Below are 24,105 nucleotides of genomic sequence, written 5' to 3'. Positions count from 1 at the left end.
CCTGGAACCCTGCCACATTCACACATTATTTATTTGATAGTGGCATAAACTAAGCTATTTTAAGCCAGTTGATGATTAGAAATCAATATTAAACAGTTATGAAATGTTATATCAGTTTTATGAATACAAAATAAGATTCAATTTACTAAAGGAAATTATACATAACTTTTCAGAAATGTATATCTTCTGCAAAGTGCTATATTCTGCAGCAAGGGCCTTGGAGTTAGAGACCTGTGGATTTAAACAGATCACCTTTTGGCTGTGTGTCCTTGGGCGGTTACTTATCCTCTCTCTACTTAAATGTCTCGTCTGTAAATGGCGATAATAATGGCCACCTAAGAGGAAATGGTAAGGATTAAGTGAGATGATGTATGGAAAGCAGCACAATGCCTTTTATATAGTAACTGCTCAGTGTTAGCTATTAGAGGTATTATCACTGAATGAAACTAATTATCTGTTCTGAGAGTAACATGTGATCTTCAACATCTATTGTCTTAGCTACCAAGTGATTTTGACATTGAAGCAGCCCTATTGAAGTATCCTGTGAGATATGAAGAGAGCATGAATACTGTGTTAGTACAAGAAATGGAAAGATTTAACAAGTAAGGATCTATATCTCCAGTGATTCATAAGGTGACCAACCAAAGTTGATAAAAAGACACATTGGTATTGATTTAAAACTTTAAGAAAAAAGTAGCAAAACCTGCCATTTCTTTAGAATTTCCCCCCTTTTTAATTTATAATTTAATTGCATAAGCTTTTTGCCCCAGGAGTGAGGATATCTTTTATAATGTAAAAATAATGATGATAAAAGAGATCTGGTTAAAAATATTCATTAATCAGAATTTCTCTTCAGAAACTAAAGATGAAATGAGCATTAGTTAGGCCTGTGTGTAGTCACATCTTTTGACAGTTTTCTTCCACTTGGCATATATACACCTCGCTTTTCTTCCTGAGTACAGCCTAGGTTGATTAGGTACCCCGTGATAGCAAACAAATTATATGCTTTGAATTTTTTAATTGAATTTTCTACAATTCAGTCCTGGCTTAAGGAATGGAGACTGTTTTGGTCATGAGTTTTCTAAAGTGTTTCCAAGTTTATTTAGGTTTCCAGACTTGTTTTAAAATAAGATATATTAATTAATTCAGTTTTTTTTTAAGAGCATATATATAATAAGTATTCATAAGAACATATATGTAATAACATATTATCCCTCACATCAGGTATATTTAGGCTTCTAGCCTAAAACTCTCGCTTCAGTTATATTTATAGTGTTCTTAGCAGTTTGGGCCTAAGTGGGAAGCAGAGTGTTTGAAAGTACATTAATATACATACTCTTTATGCTTTGAGTTAGTTTCCCAAATTTCAGCCATTGAATAACACTTTTATAACTTTTTTCCACATTTAAAAGTCACCTGTAACATTATTTTTCAATAAATCATTCTCTGCTTAAATTAGCCTGGTCCTATGCAATAATACCCAGAAAGCTAGTTGTATTGTTTACTATATTTTAAAATATTTATTATTAAAACAAAAAAAAGTTCATTTAAGTATAACCTAAAATGACCTTACATTACCAAGTAGAGGTGACCATACTTTGGGAAACACTCTCATAAAGCTGTGAATGAGACTCCTGCTATTTCTTCTGAAAAGACTCCATGTTGATATTTACTTCATATATATGTTGATAACATTATTTTCTTTCCTTGCAGTTTAATTAAAACTATACGTAACACTCTACAGGACCTTGAGAAAGCTATTAAGGGTGTAGTTGTCATGGATTCTGCATTGGAAGCACTCTCTGGCAGTTTGCTTATTGGAAAAGTTCCAGAAATATGGGCCCAACGATCATACCCAAGTCTTAAGCCTCTAGGAAGTTACATCACAGATTTTCTAGCCCGGTTGAGCTTTTTACAGGTAAAAGATTATATATAATGGGGAGACATTAGAAATTGGTTATGGTCACTTGAAGTCTCTGAGTTGAATGGAATATGGTTAGTAGTTTCATGGTAATCTAACCGAAATTTTAGAATATTGAAAATTACACACATTTCAAAGTATTGAGTAGAGAATTAACATGTTGCTTTACGCAAATCCAAGTAATATATGACATTTATATTTTTGAAGATTCTGCATTTGTGGTAAATCACAAAAAAGAGTCTGAGGCTTGGATTTATCAATAATTGGCCATTGTCTTAAAAGCAGTTGCCTCTTAGCTTTTATCTCATAAAACCAGGGAAAAGATGAGTGCTTTGAACTTTCATTCTCCACCCCCCAACTCCTGCCCCAAATACACACGTAAAGGATGTTCAGGGCAGGAAAGCAAGCATCGCACAGGGCACTATTTTTCCTCCCTAACCCTCAGCTCACGTCCATCCTATGGTTGATATTTATGTAGGGGTAGGGGGTGGGGACATACCCAAAAATACTTTTTGTAAATTCACATAGGTATATGACCTAGCAGAGTTCAGTTGCCTTTTTATTATATAAAAGCTTTATTTGTTTCACTGTAGAAGCTAATCATAAAATATCCAGTGCTTGTAAAGATGTGGAGGGACGGGCATTCTCATACATCCCTTTTCAATTTTTGTCAATCTTGTTGTTTAAATTTAAATGTCTTTGATTATTTATTAGTGAGCCTGTGCTTCTTTTGGTATGTGTGCTTGCCGTCCGAATTTTCTTCTGTGAATTGCCTGTTCATCTCTTAGGCCGTTTTTCTTTTGGTCTATTTTAAAAATTGTAACTTATAGGAGCTTTTTATGTAGATTATGCATTTAACAAACAAAAAAAACAGTACAGAAGAGTGGTTTTAAGTGTTTAAGCTCTAGAAGAGTTCCACTTCCTAGCTTCAGCTTCTTCATCCATAAAATGGGCACTTTTATCTCATAGGGTAACAGTCTATAGTATGCGATAAGTATTCAGTAAATGTGGACTACTCTTTTGTAAAATCAGAAATTGTTGAATTTTATCAAATGCCTTCTCAGCATTTATTGCTGGCAATGTCATTTTTTATCTTCTTTAGCTCATTACTGCATTGAATTATATCACTACATTTCCAAATGTAAAACCATCCTTGTGTTCCTAGAAAAATCCCTCTTGGTCAGTGATACCTTAATCTTTTAATGTTTTAATTGATTCCATTTGGATATTTTTAGGGCTTTTGATACACATTACCTATTTATACTGCAGAAAGTTTATTCAATTGCATCCCCATCAATAGTGAGTGAATGCCTATTTCTCAGTAATTAGTGTTCATTTTTATCTTTGCTAATTTGATAGATAAATGTGTGCACCTGTGAGCGATTCCTAGCCATGTCTACATGTCTTCAACTTCTTCCTGTATGTACCAGTCTCTTTCTGTCCCTTACCAAAGGCATCTGACATAGAGTTAATCCCATTTTCCCCTTGCCACAATTTTACTTTTTTTTTTCATACTCTAGTTCATTTCCCAGACTTTTCTGGAACTTTTATTGGAACTGCTTGTATTTCTTCCTCTTCTTTTAAAATATATTTTTATTGATTTCAGAGAGAGGAAGGGAGAGAGGGAGTGAGATAGAAACATCAATGATGAGAGAGTCATTGATCTGCACACCCCCAACTAGGGATCAAGCCTGCAATCCAGGCATGTGCCCTGACCAGGAATCGAACCCCAATCTCCTGGATCCTAGGTCGATGCTCAACCACTGAGCCACGCCTGGCCAGGCTGCTTGCATTTCTGTATACTGCTTTTTCCTGAAGGGCATGACAAGTCTTTAGCTTAGTCCCCTAGAAGGGCCCTAGTGTGGTGCCAGCTGGGATGGTCTCTAGGACAAATTCAATCTGTTGTTGTTAATATAAGTTCCGATCAAACTCTCTACTTTCTGAAATTTGGGTTTCCCCTTGAAATCATCACATTCGAATGAGTAGGAAAGGTCTCATTCATTATTGAGCACCTTGATCACCCTTTACCACAAATCTTCCGAGTGGAACTCCCCCATTGTCCTATTACCCTTACAGAAGCTGCACAATTTTCCCATCATCTTTCTTCTTCCTGGACTCTTGACTTCACGGCCTAATCATTCTTAGAGTTGACGAATTAAGCAAATGAGGTGCCTGAAGTTTCCTATTCTTTTCCCATTTCTCTCCCACCATTCACCCTATTTATCATCCCCTTCTCCTGCCGGTACCTTTTTTTAAAAGCTTTTTTGCACACTGGCTATAATCTCAGATTAAATCCAGGATCTAACAGCGTCTGTGTGAATTTGAGCAAGATACTCATCTTTCGAGACCCAGTTTCCTCGTCTGTAAAATGGGAGGAAAATACCCAAACTTGCTGAGTTAGTCTGTGGACTAAATGAGGTGATACATGTAAAGTTCTTAGCACAGTGCCTGGCGTATACTAAGCACTCAGTTTACAGTAGCTAATTCAGAAATTGTATATAAGTAGCTGACTCAGACATTCATGACATTCTTGGCTAATTGAAGCCCTGGAGTGAGCAAGGGAATTTTCTAAACACTTGCCTTCCGGGTTCTTGTACCTTTCTTCTGACTGGTGCTGGTTCTGCCTAGATCGTCCCCTCTCCATCTCTTTCTCTGCCCCTTCTTGATCTGATAGCTTGTCCTGTTCTAATGTCCCTTGCAGCGGTTTGTTTTCCCCCCAGGAAGCAAAGCTGGCTTCTTCCCATGGTGTGCTGCTCACTCAGAGACAAAGTTCATTTTATTGATTCATCTGTTCGGTCAACAAATGTGAATTGAGACTCCACTTTGTCCAAAGCACCTTGTTGTTGGACAGAGTTGCCAAGTTGCCTCCAAGTTGCCAATAGCCTATAGGGATATGGCCTATGTATCTAAGAAAAAACAAATACAGTATAGTAAGGGATGTGTCATAAAAGACCAATATGTAAAATGCTCTGGGAAGTCAAAGAAGGGAGAGACTTCTTTTAGCTCAGGAAAGCAGAGCTTGTTTATTGAATGAGAGAGCATTTGAACTGGGTCTAAAGGATGAATGGTTTTGGATGGTGCAAAAAAGGGAAGAGAACTTTGATAACTGTGGCACTATATAATAAAGATGGATTCTGTTGTAAAAGTTTTGATATAAGCAAAAATAAAGTTTGTTCCTTTGTGTAAATGAAAAATCCAGGTGGTAAAGTGGCTCCAGGCAGGATTTGAGCTGGGGCACAAACATGGTTACCTAGTCTTGGCTTCTTGCGCTTCATCTATTGGCTCCAGTCTCTTTGGGGTAACTCTGTTCTCAGTTAGGTTCTCGTCCGATGGTAGCAAGATAGCAACAGCGACTCTAGCCTCACATCCACACAACTTAAAAGAATTGAGAGTGAGTCTTGTCTCTAAAAGTCCTAGCAAGAATCTTAGCACCTCTGGCTTTGATTGGGTCACATGTCCATCCTGAATCAATCATGGTGACTGGAGGTGTGATTGGCTAGGCATGAATCATATGCCCACCCCAGGAGGTGTAAGACCACCACCAAAAGTGCTTCAACTGAGAGTGTAGGAGGGTTCATCTTCCAGAGGGACAGAAGAGTAGTTTCACTATAAGAAAAGCAGAAAAAAACGACAAAAGGCCACCCAGTGCAGAGAAGAGACCTGCGAATGGTGCATTCTGGTTATAATGTAAAATGCTTGAAGAGGAATTAAAATGGATAGAGCTGGAAATACAACTTGAGGACAGATTGTGAAGTAACTTGAACAGAAGACTAAGGTGTTTACACTAAGAAGTGTTTAGACTTTATTTTGGTGGGGTAGCCATAGATCACTGAAGAATCACACAAGATACTGAACCTGATCCAAACCATGCATGGTGAGTTATTCTCTGGCAGCACTGTTCTAGATGTATTGAGCAGGGGGAGAAGCACCAGGAAGAGGTGCATGTTGATACAGAAAGAAGACCATGAATATCTGAGGGCTGGGGGTAGTGGGCATGGAGGCAGGGAGTTTAAGAAGGTTAAGGAACTGGAGTCAACACATGAGGGCTCTGGTTAGATAGTTTCTGAAGATGGTTGCCTTTGAGTGGGATTAAGTAATATAATAAACACCTAAATAACTTATATTTGACTTTCTGAAGAAAATTTGAATCTTTCAAACTTTGTTTTATTCAGGTTAATGTTAAAATGAGTTAGAATTTTCTAAGAAGTGTAACTAAAGGGGGAAAGAGGCAGGAGGGCCAAGACAGGCGGTATGTTTGGTGCCAGGAAGAGTCCAGTGATGGAAAGTTGTGGGCAACACACACAAAAACCAGGACCAGGAATTACATGTCAGGTGACACTTGTGTAAGCTGAAAAAATGAACAAAATGCATTTTGTTTTTCCTTTATAGGACTGGTATAATTCAGGAAAACCTTGCGTATTTTGGCTCTCCGGTTTCTTTTTCACCCAAGCCTTTTTAACTGGAGCTATGCAGAACTATGCCAGAAAATACACCATCCCTATTGACTTACTAGGATATGAATTTGAGGTACAGTGACTCCTTAAACTCCACAGTAAATCATTACATCAAAGTCATGTATTTAAGCAAGGAGGATATGCAGAATTCATATTTTTATAGCCCATTATGTACAATTTCACTTCTTTTCATTCTTTGAGTTTCATGAGAAAGTGTATAATATTTGTCTTGCTGCCTCTATGACAGAACTTTTATGTATCTCAATATTCAGTTCAAACAACCCAGGAGCATTTGAGATCTCCCTCCTCCATGTACTTTGTCAGTTGTAGCTCAAATACATCCATAAAAACCCTCTTTAAAAAACCCAATGCTGCTCTTCTATTTTAGCAAAAACTAATATGAAGTATGGTAAAACCGAATAAAATGCTTCAAAAATAACTGTATTGCACACTTTTACATTTACATTTTACTGAAAAATGTATAGTTTAAGGAGCTATAATATATTGGAGTTTCCCTGAATGTGTTCTGAAGATTTAGCCAATGTTTTCTTTATGAAACTAACATTGTTTGGAGAGGAGATCATTACCAGCATGTGCCTCTACCTTCAGGTTATCCCTTATGATACATCTGAGACAGCACCAGAAGATGGCGTTTATATCCACGGATTATATCTGGATGGAGCACGCTGGGACAGAACAAGGTCTGTAGTTTCAGCTGCAAAGACCTCTTCAATTGTAGCTGAATCTTAGCTCCGATAAGCTGGCTGCTGCCTTTCCCCCACCCCCAGCGCCCAACCAAAAGGCCTCTTCTAGGGAACATGTCGAGTAATTAATAATATCAGAATTCTTGCCATAAATCATTACTCAGGCTGGGGCAAGTGATGAGTATTTTTAGGTCTTGAACAATTTTTAGTTAATATTTCAGTGGTCTGACTAGAAGAAAAGTTAATGAACATCATATTCCTGCTGCTGCTGTTCTGTAATAGTTACCTTCTGTTTTTGAATGTGTAGGAACCCCTCACTTTTAAACAATTTACAGTTCAAGTTCCTATTTCTACTGGTGAATGGAAAACTTTTTCTTGTATTTTGATGACATAATAAATAAACATTTAAAATAAATACTGAATTTCTAGCTTGGGAAACTAAGCAATGCTATTCTTGTTTGAAATATAGAGGGTAAGAGAGGAAGGGAGAAAATATTTCCCCTGGAGCCCTGCTCTTCGCCAGTCCATTGGTAAACATATCCTCTATTTCAGAGTTCAGGTTAGACTTTGTTCTCAAGGGGCATAAGGCCAAGGCAGAGAAAATCGCTTAAGGAGCAAGAGGGTGGTTCCCCAGAGGGAATTCTAAGGCAGGGCCATGAGAAGACTTGGATGCACATAGTTCATTTGATTATTTCTCTTGTTTTTCATCACCCTACTGGGTGATGAAATTTCTCTTAACTTACTTTTCTTTATATATGTATTCATCTTTTTCTTCCTTTCTTCTCCCCTTCTTTCAAACAAATAAACAAACAAACAAACAATGTAGCATAGGGAAAAGAAGCCTCATTTTCTAGATCAGCAGATCTACGTTTGAATCCTTACGCTGCATTTAAGAGCTATGTTACTATGAGAAAAGTACTCCCCCTCTCCCAGCCTCCACTCTTTATCTGCGAAATAGGATTGGGGACAAGATCATTGTGACGGTCACAATGATCTAGTGTCTGCTTCACAGGCAGTACTTTAGAAATGGCAGGAATTGATTTTGTCCACTGTTTGAATATGTAGCCTTTCCATACTTTTGTTTCTCTTGATTCTTCATTGCCTCTTCCTTGAGTTTGTTTTTTGTTGTTGTTGTTTTATTATTATTATTCTTTTCCTGTATGTCTCTGGTTCTCTCGTATTAAAAGCCACTAAGTAGCAAGTTTCATCTTATGTCTAATAAACATCTCTCAATTTCTCTTCACAGTGGGTTACTTGCCGAACAATATCCCAAACTTCTGTTTGACCTGATGCCCATCGTATGGATAAAACCAAGTAAATATACTTCTAACAAAATTTCTTAAGAGTTTTAAGGAGGATAATGATAGATATTTTAACTGCTCCCCCTAAGCCTCTGCTCCAACCTATTAGATTTTTGTCCAATTACAATGAATAGTGACAATGTTTACATTGGAAATATATTGTTCCCCCTTTTTTGTGTTGCATTTATATTATTTTAGGAATATCATTCTGCCTCTTTTTTGCTCTTGTCCCATGGGATGTAACATTTTCTTTGTCCCTCCCCCACACTTCTACTTTTCAGAGTCTAGAGCTTCCCATCAGTATTCTGATTCTCAAGTGCCTTTCTTTGCACACCTCTCAGAGATGCAAATAGGCTTGACACAGTCTCCAGCTATCGACTGGAGTTTTCTGGCTATAGAAAACTCCTAGTCGAGGAGCCAGTCAGGTGCCCCAGGGTTAAACACTGACAGCCATATGGGGTGCAGGCCAGTTTGGCCCCCTTGGGAAAGCAACTTGCTCCTTCCCTCCTTCTGCTACCATCGTTTTTCCACAAGTCTGAACAAATAAGGTTCATTCTTTTGTTTTGTCTTTATTTTTTATTCTCAAAGAACTATAAATGAAAACATTAATGAATCACCCATAAGCACTAGCCAATCCATTAAGTATGTTCATTATTAATTCAGTTCAATTATAACTATGAGAAATGTGACCTTCTTTTCATGAGTAGGAAAGAATTGGTGTGTTTGTCTTAGTAATAACCTGCTGAAAACAAATAGTAACTTCAACTTCTAATTTATGGGTTTCTTGTATTAGAGCTCTAAGCAGCTGTTTCTCTTTTTGCATCTCCCCCATTACCTATGCTGTATTTTGTTCCTTCCTCCCCACCTTCTCTTTCTCTTACTTCTCTCCCAGTTCCTCTTGAGTGTCTTCTTACCTGCTCAGTGATGAGACTTTAAAAATCAATTCCTGTCCTCTAGACCTAGAATCATGAATCATATGAAATCACTTCCTTATTTTACAACTACAATTACTTTAAAACCTTAAAAAGCGACACCAACTTTCAAATGTTCAGATATCATAATCATAATTTTAGATTTAGCACTTGCCGTTTTATTACAAGATAGTTGTTCTTTTAGTACCACTGGCTGTTTTCTCTTTATCAAATGAATATGTTTCTTTTGTTTTTTCAAGATAAAAAGTCTCAGATTGTGAAGTCGAATGCCTATGTTTGTCCCCTCTACAAGACAAGTGAACGTAAAGGAACTCTTTCCACGACAGGACATTCTACTAACTTTGTCATTGCAATGTTGTTAAAAACGGACCAACCCATTCAACACTGGATCAAGCGTGGGGTTGCTTTGCTTTGTCAGGTGGATGACTAAATTGGACAAATTTAAGAAAATATCTGAAGTAAAAAAACAAACACAACACACACATTGTTTTCACATACTTCAAAATATATATATAATAAAACTAAGTACGTTGGTATCATTCTTAAATGGTCTTTGTGAAAAGTCTTTGCATTTCTCTCCTCCCTGATATGTCACTCTTGCTTGGAATACAGCCTTCTACATGAACTCTTTTTTTTTTTCATGCATTCAACATTTGTTGATTCTTTTTTATTTACTGTTGTCCATGGAGCTTACATTCTAGATGACGGTTATGCTAAGAACAAAGCAATGACAGACAATTAACCAAGTATGACAAATGCTAGGCAGATAATCCAAAATGGTGTGATCAATAGTTAGTTTCAATGTGGTTCTTTATAGATTGACTGGTTAAGCAAAGTCCCACTGAAGAGGTATTGTTTAAACTCAGGTTAAATGTCAAAAGAAAATAGCTTTTGTGTGTGTTAATGGTTATTTCATTTTTTTCCCCCCATCACCATTTACCCCCTTATAGCCTCCTCCACCTCCACTGTACAGACACCTAGGGAAGGAAAACATAAAAGAAATGTTTCTTTGAAGCATAAAATTTTTTTGGCCCTGGCCGGCATGTCTCAGTGGTTGAGCATAGACCTATGATCTAGGAGACCAAGGTTCAATTCCCAGTCAGAACACATGCCTGGGTTGCGGGCTCGATCCCCAGTCTGGGGCGTGCAGCTGATCAATGACTCCCTCATCATTGATGTTTCTCTCTCTCTCCCTCTCCTTTCCTCTCTCTGAAATCAATAAAGATATATTTTAAAAAATAAATACAAAAATAAATGGAAAATATTACAACAATTCCAAAATTAAACCCCTTTGTCATACTTTAAAACAGTAGTTTCATTTCTCACAGTATCCCTGTGACAAGGAAAGGAAGCAAAACAGTGAAGTGGACACACAAAGGCAGTAAGATCCTGCACACCTAGCTGGTTTGTGCTTCTCAGCATTAGCTTCATAGTTCATTGTAAATGCCAAGTGGTCTTATTTTTTTGTTAATCCTCACTCAAGGATATTTTTTCCATTGATTTTCAAAGAGTGGAAAGGAGGGAGAAGGGAGAGGAGAGAGAGAGAGAGAGAAACATGGATGTGTGAGAGACATGGATTGGTTGCCTCCTGCATGAGCCCCGACCAGGGCCAGGGATTGAACCTGCAACCCAGCTACATGCCCTTGACCAGGAATCAAACCCACAGTCCTCCTGTGTGCGGGCCACCACTCTAACCACTGAGCCACACTGGTTAGGGCATCATTATTTTTAATAGTTAATACTCTTTTTATTTACTGTGCATTCATAATATTTGTCTACATTAACAGTTTAGAAACATTTCAATGAAACAAAATTATAGTCAAAATTTTATTATCTTGTGTGGAATTAATTCCCTCCTTAGGATTCCCAGGAAACTTTAGGCTGCAGCTGTATAACCCAAAGAAAATGTAGATGTAGCTACCCAGTGAATCAGGACCATTATAACACTTGCTTTTGATAATTTGGTAGAAGCAAAATGTTTGACCTCTCACATGGAAAATGATTCTGGTTTGCAGTGGCTGAGTGCATGAGTCTTAAGAGAATTAATTCACTTCACAGGGATAATCCCCTGAAAAAGCATTTTGTTCCAAGAAGAAAATGTTTAATCCTTTAAACTTGATGAATGTAGCAGTGAAGAAAAGAGATCGTGTTTCCAAACAGAGCTAAACCACAGGTAAAAAAACAGGAGAAGGTGCCAGACTGTCTTGTGATTGAGTATTTATAGTAAAGCTATTAATGGACAGTCAGTACAGGGCGGTGGAGATCCTAAATATAAATGAAACTTCTAACGTGCTAATCTTCAACAGTGAAAACTCCAGCACTGTCCTAAAGGTGATAACAGAAGGTAAAGCGTCTTTCGTATGTGATCAAACTTACTCTCTGATAAAACTGAAATGTTCTCTTAAAGCAATTGAGATATTGCCTACTAAACGACATTGGTTTTTACTACCACTCTTCCTACTGTGTGTTGTATTATGAGAGTACATTTATTCTGATAACATGTTTATGTTTAGTATTTACTAACTGAATAACATTTTTGTTTTTCAGCATAACATTCAGTGTATGTAGGAAAGATGTTCTTTTGGGTGAGTGCTACAATCACTGAGAAAAACTCATAAGCCAAGTCTAAAATAGATCAATATGAGCATTTCCAAAGTTACAATGGTACTGACCTAAGTTTCATATGAAAGGTCATTTTTCCTGGGCAAGCTTTAAGTAAATGGTTACTCATGGAAACTTCTAATTTATGTTGAATCTGGGGCAGTTCAAAAAACTGTTTTTTAAGTTTATGAAAAATATTTTAAATGAATATCTTGTTTTCTAAATTTTGCATTTTCTTCATTTATCAATCTGATCAATTTTATAGTTTTCTGAATTTCATTTATAATTTTAAGCAGTTGATAATCTGTTTTTGCAACTGGAAAAATATTTTTAATTCATTCTGACTTTAAAGTAAATCAGTAGGTGTTTCACATGGATAGTTACACCAGTGATGAAGACATCGATGATGACTTTGATACCCAGCTCATCATTCAACAGAGTTTACAGGATATTCACAAGCCAGGAAATGCACAGCAGGCGCCTGGGGATGAGAGGTAATGGTATCTCATTAGCAATGTAGCATAAGTATTCAACAGCTGAGACTTGTCATCAGCCTGACCCTAGTGTTCCAAAAAAAAATAGGAGAGAGGGTCAGAATCCATGGAGCTGCATATGTACTTTAAATATCTATGAGGCTTGATGCCTGACAGGGAAAATTTGGACATAATTTAGAATTTATTTAGGCAGTAAAACAGTTGAAGGAGGTTAGCAGCAAATCAGGGTGAGGAGATGCAGGCTGAAAATCAGAAAGAAGAAACACATGAGAATATGAAAGGCTAGAGAACTTGGATGCATCTTGTCTTTGAGGAGCTAAGGAAATGTATGCATCCAACCAAGACACATAGAAAGTTACCTTCAACCTTTCTGGGGTGGGTGGGGTAAAGTCCAGTCTTTAATCTACTCAAATCAAAAGGAGAAATTATGTAAACTTAAACCCAGAAAAGACTAACTAACTCCTTCTGAAGGGCGTGGATTCAGAGTTCTGAATGACAGCAGTAGAGAAGGACCCCTTGGGTTCCTCAGTGGTTTAAGAAAATTGCCCTGGAAATGGGTTGTCTGAAGCTGAGCCTACCTAGTCAAATGCTCTCTGGCTGATCAGCAACCTCAACCCCCTAAGGTAGTTACTATTGTTTTTTAGGGGTGATAAGCCCTGTTTGCTTGAGATGGTGACCTCTGTGTGCCTGCAGAGATAAAACTGGATAAATGGTTTTAACCCCAAGAGATTTTATAATTAAATATAGAGATGTTGAAGGACTAGTGTGGCTCAGTTGGTTGGGCATCATCCTTTGAACCAGAAGGTTGCTGGTTTGATTGCTGGTCAAGGGCAGATGCCTGGGTTGTGAGCTCAATCCTCTGTAGGGGGTGTATAGGAGGCAGCCGATCAACACTGTGCTCTCACATCAACATTTTTCTCTCCCTTTTCCTTTCTCTCTCTCTAAAAAATCAATAAACTATTAAATAAATACATAAAAATTAAAAAGTAACACACTCATGGAGCCATACTATTTTAAGCATTTCATAAATATTAACTCATTTAAATCCTAATTCTCATTATCTCTTGATGTGGTAGGTAATATTATTATCCCTACTTAGAGATGAGTAGACTAAGGCACAGAGAAGTGACTTACCCAAGGTCACAGAGTTAGTAAAGAGCCAAGCATCCTGGCTTCAGACTCTGTGCTCTTTACCACACTATTCCTACAATTTTGTGTTAAATTTAGAATAATCTTTAAATAAAGTTTTGTAAAGAAATTGGGTTCATTGGATTACCTGTTGTATTAATATTGTGATTAAAAATTTTAAAGTTCACTGAGTAATTGATTTTGAAGTCATGATTTTACTTTGAGAGGTATAAGAGATTTTGATTAAGAGTAATAAAATGTTTCAGAGAAACTATAACTGTAGTTATAGTTTCATTTATTACACTTGAATATGATACTTAGGAAGGCTTGCTGATTTGGTCAGACACTTGAAGGAATTAGAAAACTGGAATATACTTGAGACAGGCAAAATAATCCCCCCACCCAAAAAAAGTCCCCATCCTAATCCCAGAACCTGTGAATATGTAACCTCACATGACAATAGAGCAGCAATTTTCAACTGGTATGCAGCAAGAATTTTAAAAAACATGCAATACCTGACTATTTAGTTAGGGGCACTGACTTCTTTCCAAATGAAAAAATTACAACAGCCAACATAATAGCTGTCCAGTGTGAAAGCCGTGTTTTGAACCATGCATACAGGGTGTCCCCCAAAAATGTATACACACTTTAACAGCTGATAGCTCAATTTTGAAAATGAAATGTATTTTAATAAACACTGACTTTATAATTACTCAAAGTGTGTGTATGCATTTTTTGGGATACCCTATATATGGGTGATATAATAGAGTTGCACTTTTTGGTCACATCACATAAAAATCTGCTAATAGTGTTTTCTGAGCACAAATTCTGACCATGAATCTTGTTTAAAACTTACACCATGATTATTCACTATATTTTTAAATAATAATTTTGGCTAGAATCAGTGACATTATAGAGTGGCTATTAAATTTTATCAGGTGATAATGTGACATTTCAGTCCTAGGCAGGTTTGATTCCGTTCAGAAAACACAGATTAAGGACTTGCTATGATCCAGGCTCTGACACAGTCCTTCGCCTGACAAGGGAGGATAGATGTGGGAGAGGAGTTTCCCCCAGAGCTCAGATGTTGAGGGTCACACTGCATTTTGGAAATATTTCTATCAAGCCTTAGTCATTGCCTTATATAAGAGTTTATCCCTGTTTAACTACTATTGCTTTTACCCTTTCCTTTTGTTTTATGGCAAATATTTTAGTCTTTTCCCAAGTTTTGGAGTTAATGTTTTTTTCTTTCTTATGCAGTTTCCATTCCTTTTTGAGCACAGACTGTAAGAAGATACTTGAAACAATAGAGACAGTTAAGTACTCTTCCTATTCTATCCCCTTCAACCTATAGTAAGCGGTAATGGTGACAACTGGCAGCATTTCCCTGTAAGTTCCGGAAGCCTAGAAGCAGTTTCTCCCAAGTGCTGAACTCTGTGGGGTCCACAGCTGCTTGTCAGGAGTCTAATGTGGCCTTTCCTGGGAGAAGATACATCAGAACAATTTAGCAAATAGCTCCTGGGCTTCTTCAGGGACAGAGCTGTTTTTCTGATGGGAAAAGGTGATGGGTATTCACAGGCCCTGGAGGCCTGGGATGCTAGAGGAAGGGCCTTACCGCTTGTTTGTCCTTTGCCGTTTAAATCTGTCTTTCATAAAAGGCAGTGATAGAATTCTGTGTCTCATGCGCTAACCTTGATGGTAGAATTCGGGCAGCCCATGCTGTTTGCCAAATGTGAATCTGTTCTCATTTGACTTGTTAATAGGTGAGGAAGATGCATTGTCACACCTGACCAGGTACTGTTCCGCTTTCGATGAAGCAGATGAGATTGGCCGGCTTCCTCTGCATAAGGCTGCAGTGCAATTAAACACGAACATTTTGAAAATAACCCTGAAAGGTAACCTCCCTTTATAACTCTTCTGATGCTTCTGAGAAATAAATGTAACATTTATTTTTATATCTTAACCTGTGTGGTCTAATGGATTTATTTCAGCTTCAAAACCCAGTGCATGGGAGCAAACCACCCACAATGGTGAAACACCACTTTTTTTGGCTGTCAGCAATTGCCTCTTAGAAAATGCCAGTTTTCTTCTTCTCAATGGCTGCAATCCGAATGCCAAGAATTTTGAAGGCAGTTCTCCTCTTCTTACAGGTAAAGTAACACCTTGCCTCTGGAGAAGAGTCTGTGGCTCTGAGACTCCTCCATGCCCATAGGTGTCAAAGGCAGCTTTTTGTGCATAGCTGCAGCACAGTCATTTCATCCCAAGAGACCAGACATAGGCACCTGACCCCCTGGAGCTCTTTTCAGACTGGCCTGTGAGGTGGCCTGATGTAAAATCTCTGCCCACTTAGGAACTGATCACTTTGCAGGGTGCCTTAATCGATCCAGCTAGTTCTGGTGCAAAAAAATAAGAAGGGAGCAGAGCAGGAAGCAGCAGCCAATGGACAGATAAAGCTGGCAGATTGAATACAAATGCCTAATTTTGTTCCCTCCTGAGTGGTGACTAAAATTATAGGTAAGCAATTGTTTTAAGGGGATTGGTTACAAAAGAATGGGAAGAATGGGAGAGCAGACAACAACCAGGTGATTTTTTTAAACCTGGAGAACAGATGGATAAATAGTGACAAGAAAGCCACACATTAAATTGGTAGAAAGCCAAAAACAGCACAATTATATAAATGGCCTGAAAATTATTGGCAGTCATTACCTCATGGAGCATAGGTGGACAGGCAGCTAAAATAGGAGGATTGCTTGAAAGCTATTAAGAAACAAGTAGTCTGATCTCTAGATCACTTCTCCCAATCCACCCTCCCCCAACTCCAGCAAAATTCTATAGGTTTATTCTCTGGACAGTTTAAACAGAGCCTTTCTGCACTGGGGGATATTAGGCAAGGGCGGGAGTACTGGATTGAAAACACTGGAGGAATTAAGCAAATATGGACTGACACCTCCCAGCCCTCCGCCTCCACCAGGATTACATAAACTGGCAGCCGGAACTCGACCCTCCACGAAGAGGCTTCCCTGGAGAATCTGATCAGCCCAAAAAGAAAGAAAGACAGTGAAAGTGGGGGTTCCCCAACAGATCGCCCTGGCATTTCAACCTACAGTTAAGACCAGTCTACAAGTCCCACACAGTGTTTAGAATTTCTAATCAGCTTTTTAGTCCCCAACTCTTAATCATGAGCGAAGGACTATCTGAGGAAAGTCGAGCAACAAATGGGAGCCCTGGCCGGTCTGCTCCATGGTTAGAGCTTCGGCCCCAAGTTCGATGTTCCTCTTTCTCTCTCTCTCTCCCTCCCTTTCACTCTCTCTGAAGAGCAGTGGAAGAAATATACTCACGTGAGGATTAGAAAATAAAAAGAAACAAATATAAGCATCTTCACGGAAACAGATTTTTTAGGGATAATAAAACATAAGACAAAATTATAATTAATTTCCTCAGAGAAATTAATGAAATAAGAGATACTACTGAAAGAAAGAAAAGAGAGAGAGAAAGGAAGGAAGGAAGAAAAGGAAAGAAAGAAAAAAAACACTCTTGGAAATTAAAAATAGGATAGCAGAAATAAAATTCAAAACAAATGCTGAGAGATGGAATTTAGGAAAGCTTCCAGAAGAAGATCAGAAGTAGAAAACAGGAAAGAAAAAGAAATAAGAGAACTAGAAGGCTACCCAGGAGGAGCAACGAGTGAGTAACAGGAATGCCAGACAGGGAACAGACAAGGTGGTGGTGTATCATCAATGAAATAAGTCACGAAAATGATTTCCTAAAACCAAGGACGTGTTCCGGAATGAAAGGGCACACTAAGTGCTGGCTCAGTGACTTAAAAATGACCCAGCACACTTGGCACTCTCTATTTCTAGTCCTCGAGCAGCTGGAGCCCTTTCTATGGCACATTATACATGGTCATGAGCAGAGTTCATACTGACTCAGCATCTGGCACTAGCAAGAGTCCTCTGTCGATGCCAATAATTAGCGAACAGGTAGGGAGATGAATAAATTAAGGTGTTTTAGAATCTTGAAGGGTTAAAGATTAACAGCATAAATGCAGAAAAGCCAGTTGGAGAATTGTGGTTAACAAAATGTGAGCTTAAAAATAATTTCCTAATTACTGTTGCTTTTGTTTTTCTCCTTTTAAGACAGCTATAAGCATTTCTAAAACTGTACTGAGTACTTAAGTTCCAATTCTCTTGAAACATAAAAATGATAAATGAAAATTTTGTGTTTATGTTTTTCAGCCACATGAGCCACCAATAGGCAATGAATAATTTGTCGTGGCTTACAAGAAAACAAACAGCCTATTGATATAAAACACTATTTATATTATTTGATATATACCTCATTTTATAATGTTTCCAAACACAAAATGATGGCACATTAAGAAGCCTGAGGGACCACTCTGGCCTCAATTTCCTGTTGAGCATAATGCCTCCCTCCCTTCTAATTTCCCAGCTGTTCTACATGACTCCTACGACATGGCGGCCTTGCTGATCAGCCATGGGGCAGACGTCAATCTGCGGTGTGCCAACGAGAGGACAGCTCTCCACGAAGCAGCCAAACTGGGCAGACGGGATATGGTGAAGCTACTGCTGGCTTCTGGGGCACACCCTGACCCACAGAGCTCCTACGGATTCACTCCTCTTGCTCTTGCTGCCCAAAGTGGAAACACCGAAGTCATGGAAATATTACTACAAAAAGGCAAGATTTTCTATACAGTCTGCACACTACCAAGGGGTAATGTGACCCAAGTGTTCTCCTCCTCGTGGTGGGCTTCAAAAGAATAGAAGTTAACATTTTACTTAAGCCTAATAGAAGTATTTGAAAGAATACTTCTTTCAAAATGCTACTGGAGGGCATTTTGCCTGTACCTACACAGGCACACCTTGTTTTATTGCATTTCATTTTATTGTGCTTCACCAATGTTGTGTTTTTTACAAATTGAAGGCAAGACTTTCCACCAGGAAAAAGATTACAATTCACTTTATTTCAATACTCGCTATATTGTGATGGTCTGGAACCAAACCCACAACATCTGAGATATGCCTGTACTCATTTATTACCCACACCACTCACATGACACTTCCCATATAGGGTGCTACAGTTTGTCCCATCAGCCATCTACAACTTCAACTAAAAACAATTACACTGTCTCTTACTATGAACAGCTCCCTACGAACAAGTTAAAACAGAAAAATACCCTTTCCCATCATAACATCCATAGATGGCATGATGATCTAGTTCATCAAAAGTGTTAGTACCGTCCTGTATACGTGTGCCATGAGTTACGTGGGCTTTTGTAAGCTGGTCTAGAAATAAAACCTTTTTATAAATGATTTCTCCTCGAATTTTCAAGTTACAAAAAAATAACTTCTAGCATTACTCTGAAAGCCAGCCTACTTGTAGAGACTACACCATTTCCCCCTCCCCAACTAGATTATAAGCTGCCTGAGCAGGAGGTACATTTCTTTCTTTGATTCTTAGTGCTTTGCTAACATGGCTGTTCAATACTTGCTTTTTGGTGGTGGTGATACATTTTTAAGAATGCTTAAGGAGTACAGTGGGAAAGACTTAGCATAACAAGAATCTTTCTTCTCTTAGGTGCGAATGCTCTTGGTCAGGCCTCTGATTCTTCTTCCATCTTACTTGAAGCCGCTAGTGGAGGAAATCCAGACTCTGTGACACTCTTGCTAGAGTATGGAGCTGATGCCAACGTCCCTAAGAATTCAGGCCATCTACCCATTCATGTGGCAGCTGACAGAGGCCACTTGTTGTAAGTTCAATTACATTATTGCAAATAATAGAAATAGCTAATTTTTTTGGAGCAGCTACTAGGAACTTTATATTCCTCATTTCTGATCCTATGACTCCAATACCCCTTTTATTTGTTTATTGATATTTAGAGAGAGAGGATGGGAGAGAAAAGCATCTATTTGTTGTTCCACTTATTTATGCATTCATTGGTTGATTCTTGTATGTGCCCTGACCAGAGTTTGAACCTACAGCCTTGGCATATCCGGATGATGCTCTAACCAGCTGAGCTATCCGGGCAGGGCAATGTTGCATCTTTAAAAAAAATAAATTTTTTTAAATGCAATTTGAAATTTTTTTTCAGAGCTCTAAAGATTTTGATTCCAGTTACGGATTTTGCTGCCATTAAGCAGAGTGGCATCAGTCCAGTTCACTGTGCAGCAGCAGGAGCACACCCTGAATGCCTTGAACTTCTCATCCAGGCTGGATTTGATGTAAATTTCATGCTAGATCAGAGAATTCGCAAACACTATGATGACCATAGGAAGTCAGCTTTGTATTTTGCTGTATCAAATGGTGACCTCTCTTCAGTTAAGCTGCTTCTGAGTGCTGGAGCTCTGCCTAACCAAGACCCAGTTAACTGCCTCCAGATAGCCCTAAGGATGGGCAACTATGAGCTGATAAGTCTGCTGCTACGGCATGGGGCCAATGTAAATTACTTCTGCAGAGTCAACCCGTTACACTTCCCATCAGCACTGCAATACACATTGAAAGATGAAGTCATGCTCAGGATGCTGTTGAATTATGGATATGATACAGAGCGATGCTTTGATTGTCCTCATGGAGATAAAGTTCATCGTTTCTATACATTTGAGGGCTGGACATCTACAGTTATCAAAGATACTATGGTAAGTCCACAGTATTGGCTGTATCACCTTATAGAGTCATTATCGGTGGCATGACCTGCAGCATTAGGGAAGACTCCATTCATCCCCTCCAGAGCTCATTGTTGGATTTTTATGTGGGATCAGTACAATAGTATAAAGATGTAAAAGGTACAGAAACAATTCAGAAAAAAACCCAACACAGTGATTTAGTTCAACCTAGGGAGTTTCACAAATGAAGCAACATCTGAGCAATGTTTTCAAAAATGAATGCAGTCTTCAATACATGACGCTTTATCTTTGAGTGTTATCTAGCTAAAATGCTCTGGGTCCCTGCTACCTGTACCACTAGGTGTGTGTCTCTCTCTTTTAGCTCTAACATTTGATTAAGTGGTTTTCTTTAGTCACTTTTTTAAAAAATATATCTTTATTGATTTCAGACAGAGGAAAGGAGAGGAGGGAGAGAGAGAGATAGAAACATCAATGATGAGTCATTGATCGGCTGCTTCCTGCATGGCCCCCAACTGGGGATCAAGCCAGTAACCCTGCGCCCTGACAGGGAATCGAATCCCGATTGCCTGGATCCTAGGTCGATGCTCAACTGCTGAGCCATGCCCAGCTGGGCCTTTAGTCCCCTTTTTGATGAAAAAAAAAAAAAAAAAAAGAATCTCAATAAATGACCACTCCCTCCTTGAGGCATTTTTCTCTTGGCTTTCATCACACCAGTCTACCTAACTGGTGACTTCCACTTTCCCCAACTTGAGCTCTTGTGACTTTTTGCATAGCTGCCACCCTTCAGGTCTCATTGCAAACGTTATTTCTTCAAAGAGGCCCTTATCTAAGGTAGTTCCCTTCCCTAATCACTCTCTTATAATATTGTTCATTAATAGCACTTATCACTTCTGAAATTCTTTTTAAAATTTTACTGATTATGTCTCCCCCACAAATACATGAATGTAAGCTGTTCACCACTTTCCTCAGCTTGCAGATCAGTGCTTAGCACACAGTAGATGCACTATAGATACTTGAATTCACAGTAACATCTGAAAATAAAAATGAAAGGAGTATTTCAAATCTATTCTGAAAAGCGAAAGGCAAAACATTATAATATTGTATGATTTATTGTTTTAGGTTATGATTAACATAGAATTTGTATTTAGGCATATATCTTGTATTATTTCCTGACTTTTCATATAGTGTTACTTGACTTCTTACATGGACATCTAATCTAAGACCATGTAAATTAGTTAAAGACAGAAACTATCAGATCATTCAAGTAACAGTGTAGAAGTAGATTATAAATGATAGAAAACCCAAAACAACAGTGGCTTTAATAAGATGGCTCATTACTCTCTCAAATAAATAAAGGGTAGGAAGTAAATAGCATTTTAATTGGACAGCCCCATGAATTCACAAGAGAACCTACATCCACATTACAGCCACCAGGAAGGCAGGCAGAGGAAGCAGCACACACCTTGCTCTTCTTTAGGGGCATTCTGGGGGTTGCTCACACTTCCACTTACATTTCATTGGCTAGAACCCAGGTGGCCACATCTAGGCACAAGTGTAGCTAGAAAGGTAACCTTTATTCCAGAAGCCATGTGGCCAACCAAAGAAGATAAAAGATACTATATAACGGTCCCTTTCACACCTTCATTACATCTTACATAGCTTAGAAGACATAGTAGTAAATATTTTTCCAAATGTTAGAGCTAAGAAATAGATTTTCTTGCTCAACACCTTAGTTTATAAATGAGAAACTTGAGATCTTGGATTCTGACTCTGAGTTTACTGCTCTTTTAATTACTATGCTAAACCATAAATACTTAAGTTTTCATTTACTTTCATAGTTCTGATTTTCTTCCTCAGTTCTGCGAAGTAATAACTTTGTCGTGGTTGCAACATCTCTCTGGAAAGGTTGTTAGAGTAATGCTTGATTATGTTGATCAAGTTCGGATCTGTTCAAAGTTGAAAGCTGTGCTCCAGAAACAGGGTCTCTGGTCAGAAATCCATAGTATCTTGAGTGAGTATCTTTTTTTCTTGCAGAAAATTCTTATCAACAATACTAATTGTATTCTTACTTGTTTTGTAAAACATTCTTCTCTTCATTAAAAACTTGACCTAAAGAAACCAAGAAAAATACTATTCCTATCTTTAAAATGTTAGTTTATAACTATACTTAATTTGTACTTATTACCATTTCCCAATAAATAAAATCTGTTAGCTAACTATTTATTACATAGGTAGGTAATACTCCTCTCCTGATCCTATAGAACAGCATAGGAAGAGGAATTAAAAGCTATAAAATGGCAATAAAAACAAATGCGAAAAAACTAAGATCTAAGCCTGTAGGGGATATCAAATGACCCTTCAAACCAAATTCTTTCACTGTAGAACAAAGCCGAATTAAGAATAATTTTTCATTTATTTTCCTCCTGAGTAGTGATCTTTAGTTTTTCAGCCTGACCCTGAGAGGCAGGACTGGGTGGAGGTGGTGGGGTTAACACATGCAGATTTAAGAACTTCAGGTCTCAGGCCAGATGCACAACTGATGCTGGTCCTTGGACTCTGACTTGACATGGCTCTGAAACCGCATCTACAGGAAGGGCTGGATGAGAAGTAAAAAGCTGTCTCTGTATTAACTTTTCCACTTAGTGATAGCAAATGAAAATCTTGGTGGCTTAAGTATAATAAAATACATTTGCTAACTAAACCCTAAAGTCACTAAAAAATCAATTATTTTTCCTTTTGGATAATGTGTCTGTCTCTTTCATTTTAGCAAACCCTCGATCCCTAAAACATTTGTGCCGCCTCAAGATCCGGAAGTGTATGGGACGGTTGCATTTGCGCTGCCCCGTCTTCATGTCATTTCTTCCGTTACCCAATCGTCTAAAAGCATATGTCCTTTACAAAGAATATGACCTTTATGGACAAGGAATTTTTACAGGAACCTGGTAATCAAACTATTCTGGTTGAAAAGGTATAGTTCTTTAGCTGTATTTCTTAAAATCTGACTTGTCATACGATTTCTATTTCTCACTGTAGCAACTAAAACCTCAATTCAGTCTACATTTTTTTAAAAATTTATCTTTATTGTTGAAAGTATTACAGATGTCCCCTTTTCCCCCCATTAACCCCTTCTACCCTGCACCCACACCCCGCCCCAGGCCTTCACCACACTATTGTCTGTGTCCATGGGTTATGCATATATACATGTAAGTTCTTTGGTTAATCTCTCCCCACCCACCCACCCTCGCCTTCCCTCTGAGACTCATCAGTCTGTTCCACGCTTCTATGTCACTGAATCTATTTTGTTCACCAGTTTATTATGTTCTTTAGATTCCACATATTCTTTAAAGTCGCTCTGAACATAGCCTTTCAATATATAGATGGCTAGGATTCTGAGAGGCAGTTTAAAAAGACTGAACGGTAAAAATTTCAATTAACTAAAATACATCAGTTCTAACTATATATTAATCTTATACTAAGTGTATGAATCCACATTTCTACATGCTCAAAAGATGCTATCTCTGGCAATGCATGATAATTCTTAACAGCAATCCTTTTTATAGAGAAGTACATATATAAAATGTGTTAGTAATTGCATTGAATAAATATTGACTCTAGCACATGACCTAGAAGTTAGCTGTTCTTGTGCAAAAGTCCCAAGGCCAGCTTAGTGTCTGTTTACTTGAAGAGTCCAGTATTGAAGTGGGGTAGGTTAATTTAAATAGAACCTTCAATTGCAATTTCATCATTAATGGGAAATATGCATCCCTTCTTTTTACAAAACCGTGCTTAAGGGTTACCATTTATTGGTTAATGTGATCAATGGAATAGAAATTACAAGTGCTTTCAAATGATGATGGCTTATAATTTCTATATTGAGCCTACTATTCCAATACTGAACACAAAGGAAGGGCTCACTGATAGAAGCAGGT

The 24,105-nt window shown here is 38.1% G+C and overlaps 2 protein-coding genes across 2 annotated transcripts in view; both read left to right on the top strand.

Moving 5' to 3' along the window:
• Positions 1-9,816, top strand: part of DNAH12 (dynein axonemal heavy chain 12) — a 152,858-nt gene extending 143,042 nt beyond the window's left edge. Inside the window, exons 68-73 of the mRNA XM_016205506.2 lie at positions 499-602; positions 1,714-1,918; positions 6,311-6,448; positions 6,985-7,076; positions 8,326-8,393; positions 9,552-9,816. Of these exons, the coding sequence (XP_016060992.2) occupies positions 499-602; positions 1,714-1,918; positions 6,311-6,448; positions 6,985-7,076; positions 8,326-8,393; positions 9,552-9,742 (798 nt within the window). The 3' untranslated portion in view covers positions 9,743-9,816. The remainder of the gene's footprint in view (positions 1-498; positions 603-1,713; positions 1,919-6,310; positions 6,449-6,984; positions 7,077-8,325; positions 8,394-9,551) is intronic.
• A 2,466-nt stretch (positions 9,817-12,282) lies between these two features.
• ASB14 (ankyrin repeat and SOCS box containing 14) lies at positions 12,283-23,162 on the top strand. Its single transcript, XM_016205505.2, has 9 exons — positions 12,283-12,407; positions 14,796-14,849; positions 15,297-15,430; positions 15,527-15,685; positions 17,985-18,230; positions 19,131-19,302; positions 19,645-20,188; positions 22,034-22,187; positions 22,944-23,162. Exons 1-9 carry the CDS (start codon positions 12,286-12,288, stop codon positions 23,120-23,122), a joined length of 1,764 nt encoding a protein of 587 aa, XP_016060991.2. The 5' UTR covers positions 12,283-12,285; the 3' UTR covers positions 23,123-23,162.
• Positions 23,163-24,105: the final 943 nt, after the last annotated feature.

Source organism: Miniopterus natalensis, chromosome 15 (assembly GCF_054644295.1).
Source record: "Miniopterus natalensis isolate mMinNat1 chromosome 15, mMinNat1.hap1, whole genome shotgun sequence".
In the NCBI taxonomy this organism is placed as follows: domain Eukaryota; kingdom Metazoa; phylum Chordata; class Mammalia; order Chiroptera; family Miniopteridae; genus Miniopterus; species Miniopterus natalensis.
Note: the sequence above shows the minus strand (reverse complement) of the source record. Positions and strands in the feature narration are given on the sequence as shown.

Coding starts and splice junctions, on each gene's coding strand:
- ASB14 (XM_016205505.2), top strand. CDS start 12,286: ATGGATAGTTACACCAGTGATGAAGACATCGATGATGACTTTGATACC. Junction 14,850..15,296: donor ATACTTGAAACAATAGAGAC/AGTTAAGTACTC, acceptor TGACTTGTTAAT/AGGTGAGGAAGATGCATTGT. Junction 15,686..17,984: donor CAGTTCTCCTCTTCTTACAG/GTAAAGTAACAC, acceptor CTAATTTCCCAG/CTGTTCTACATGACTCCTAC.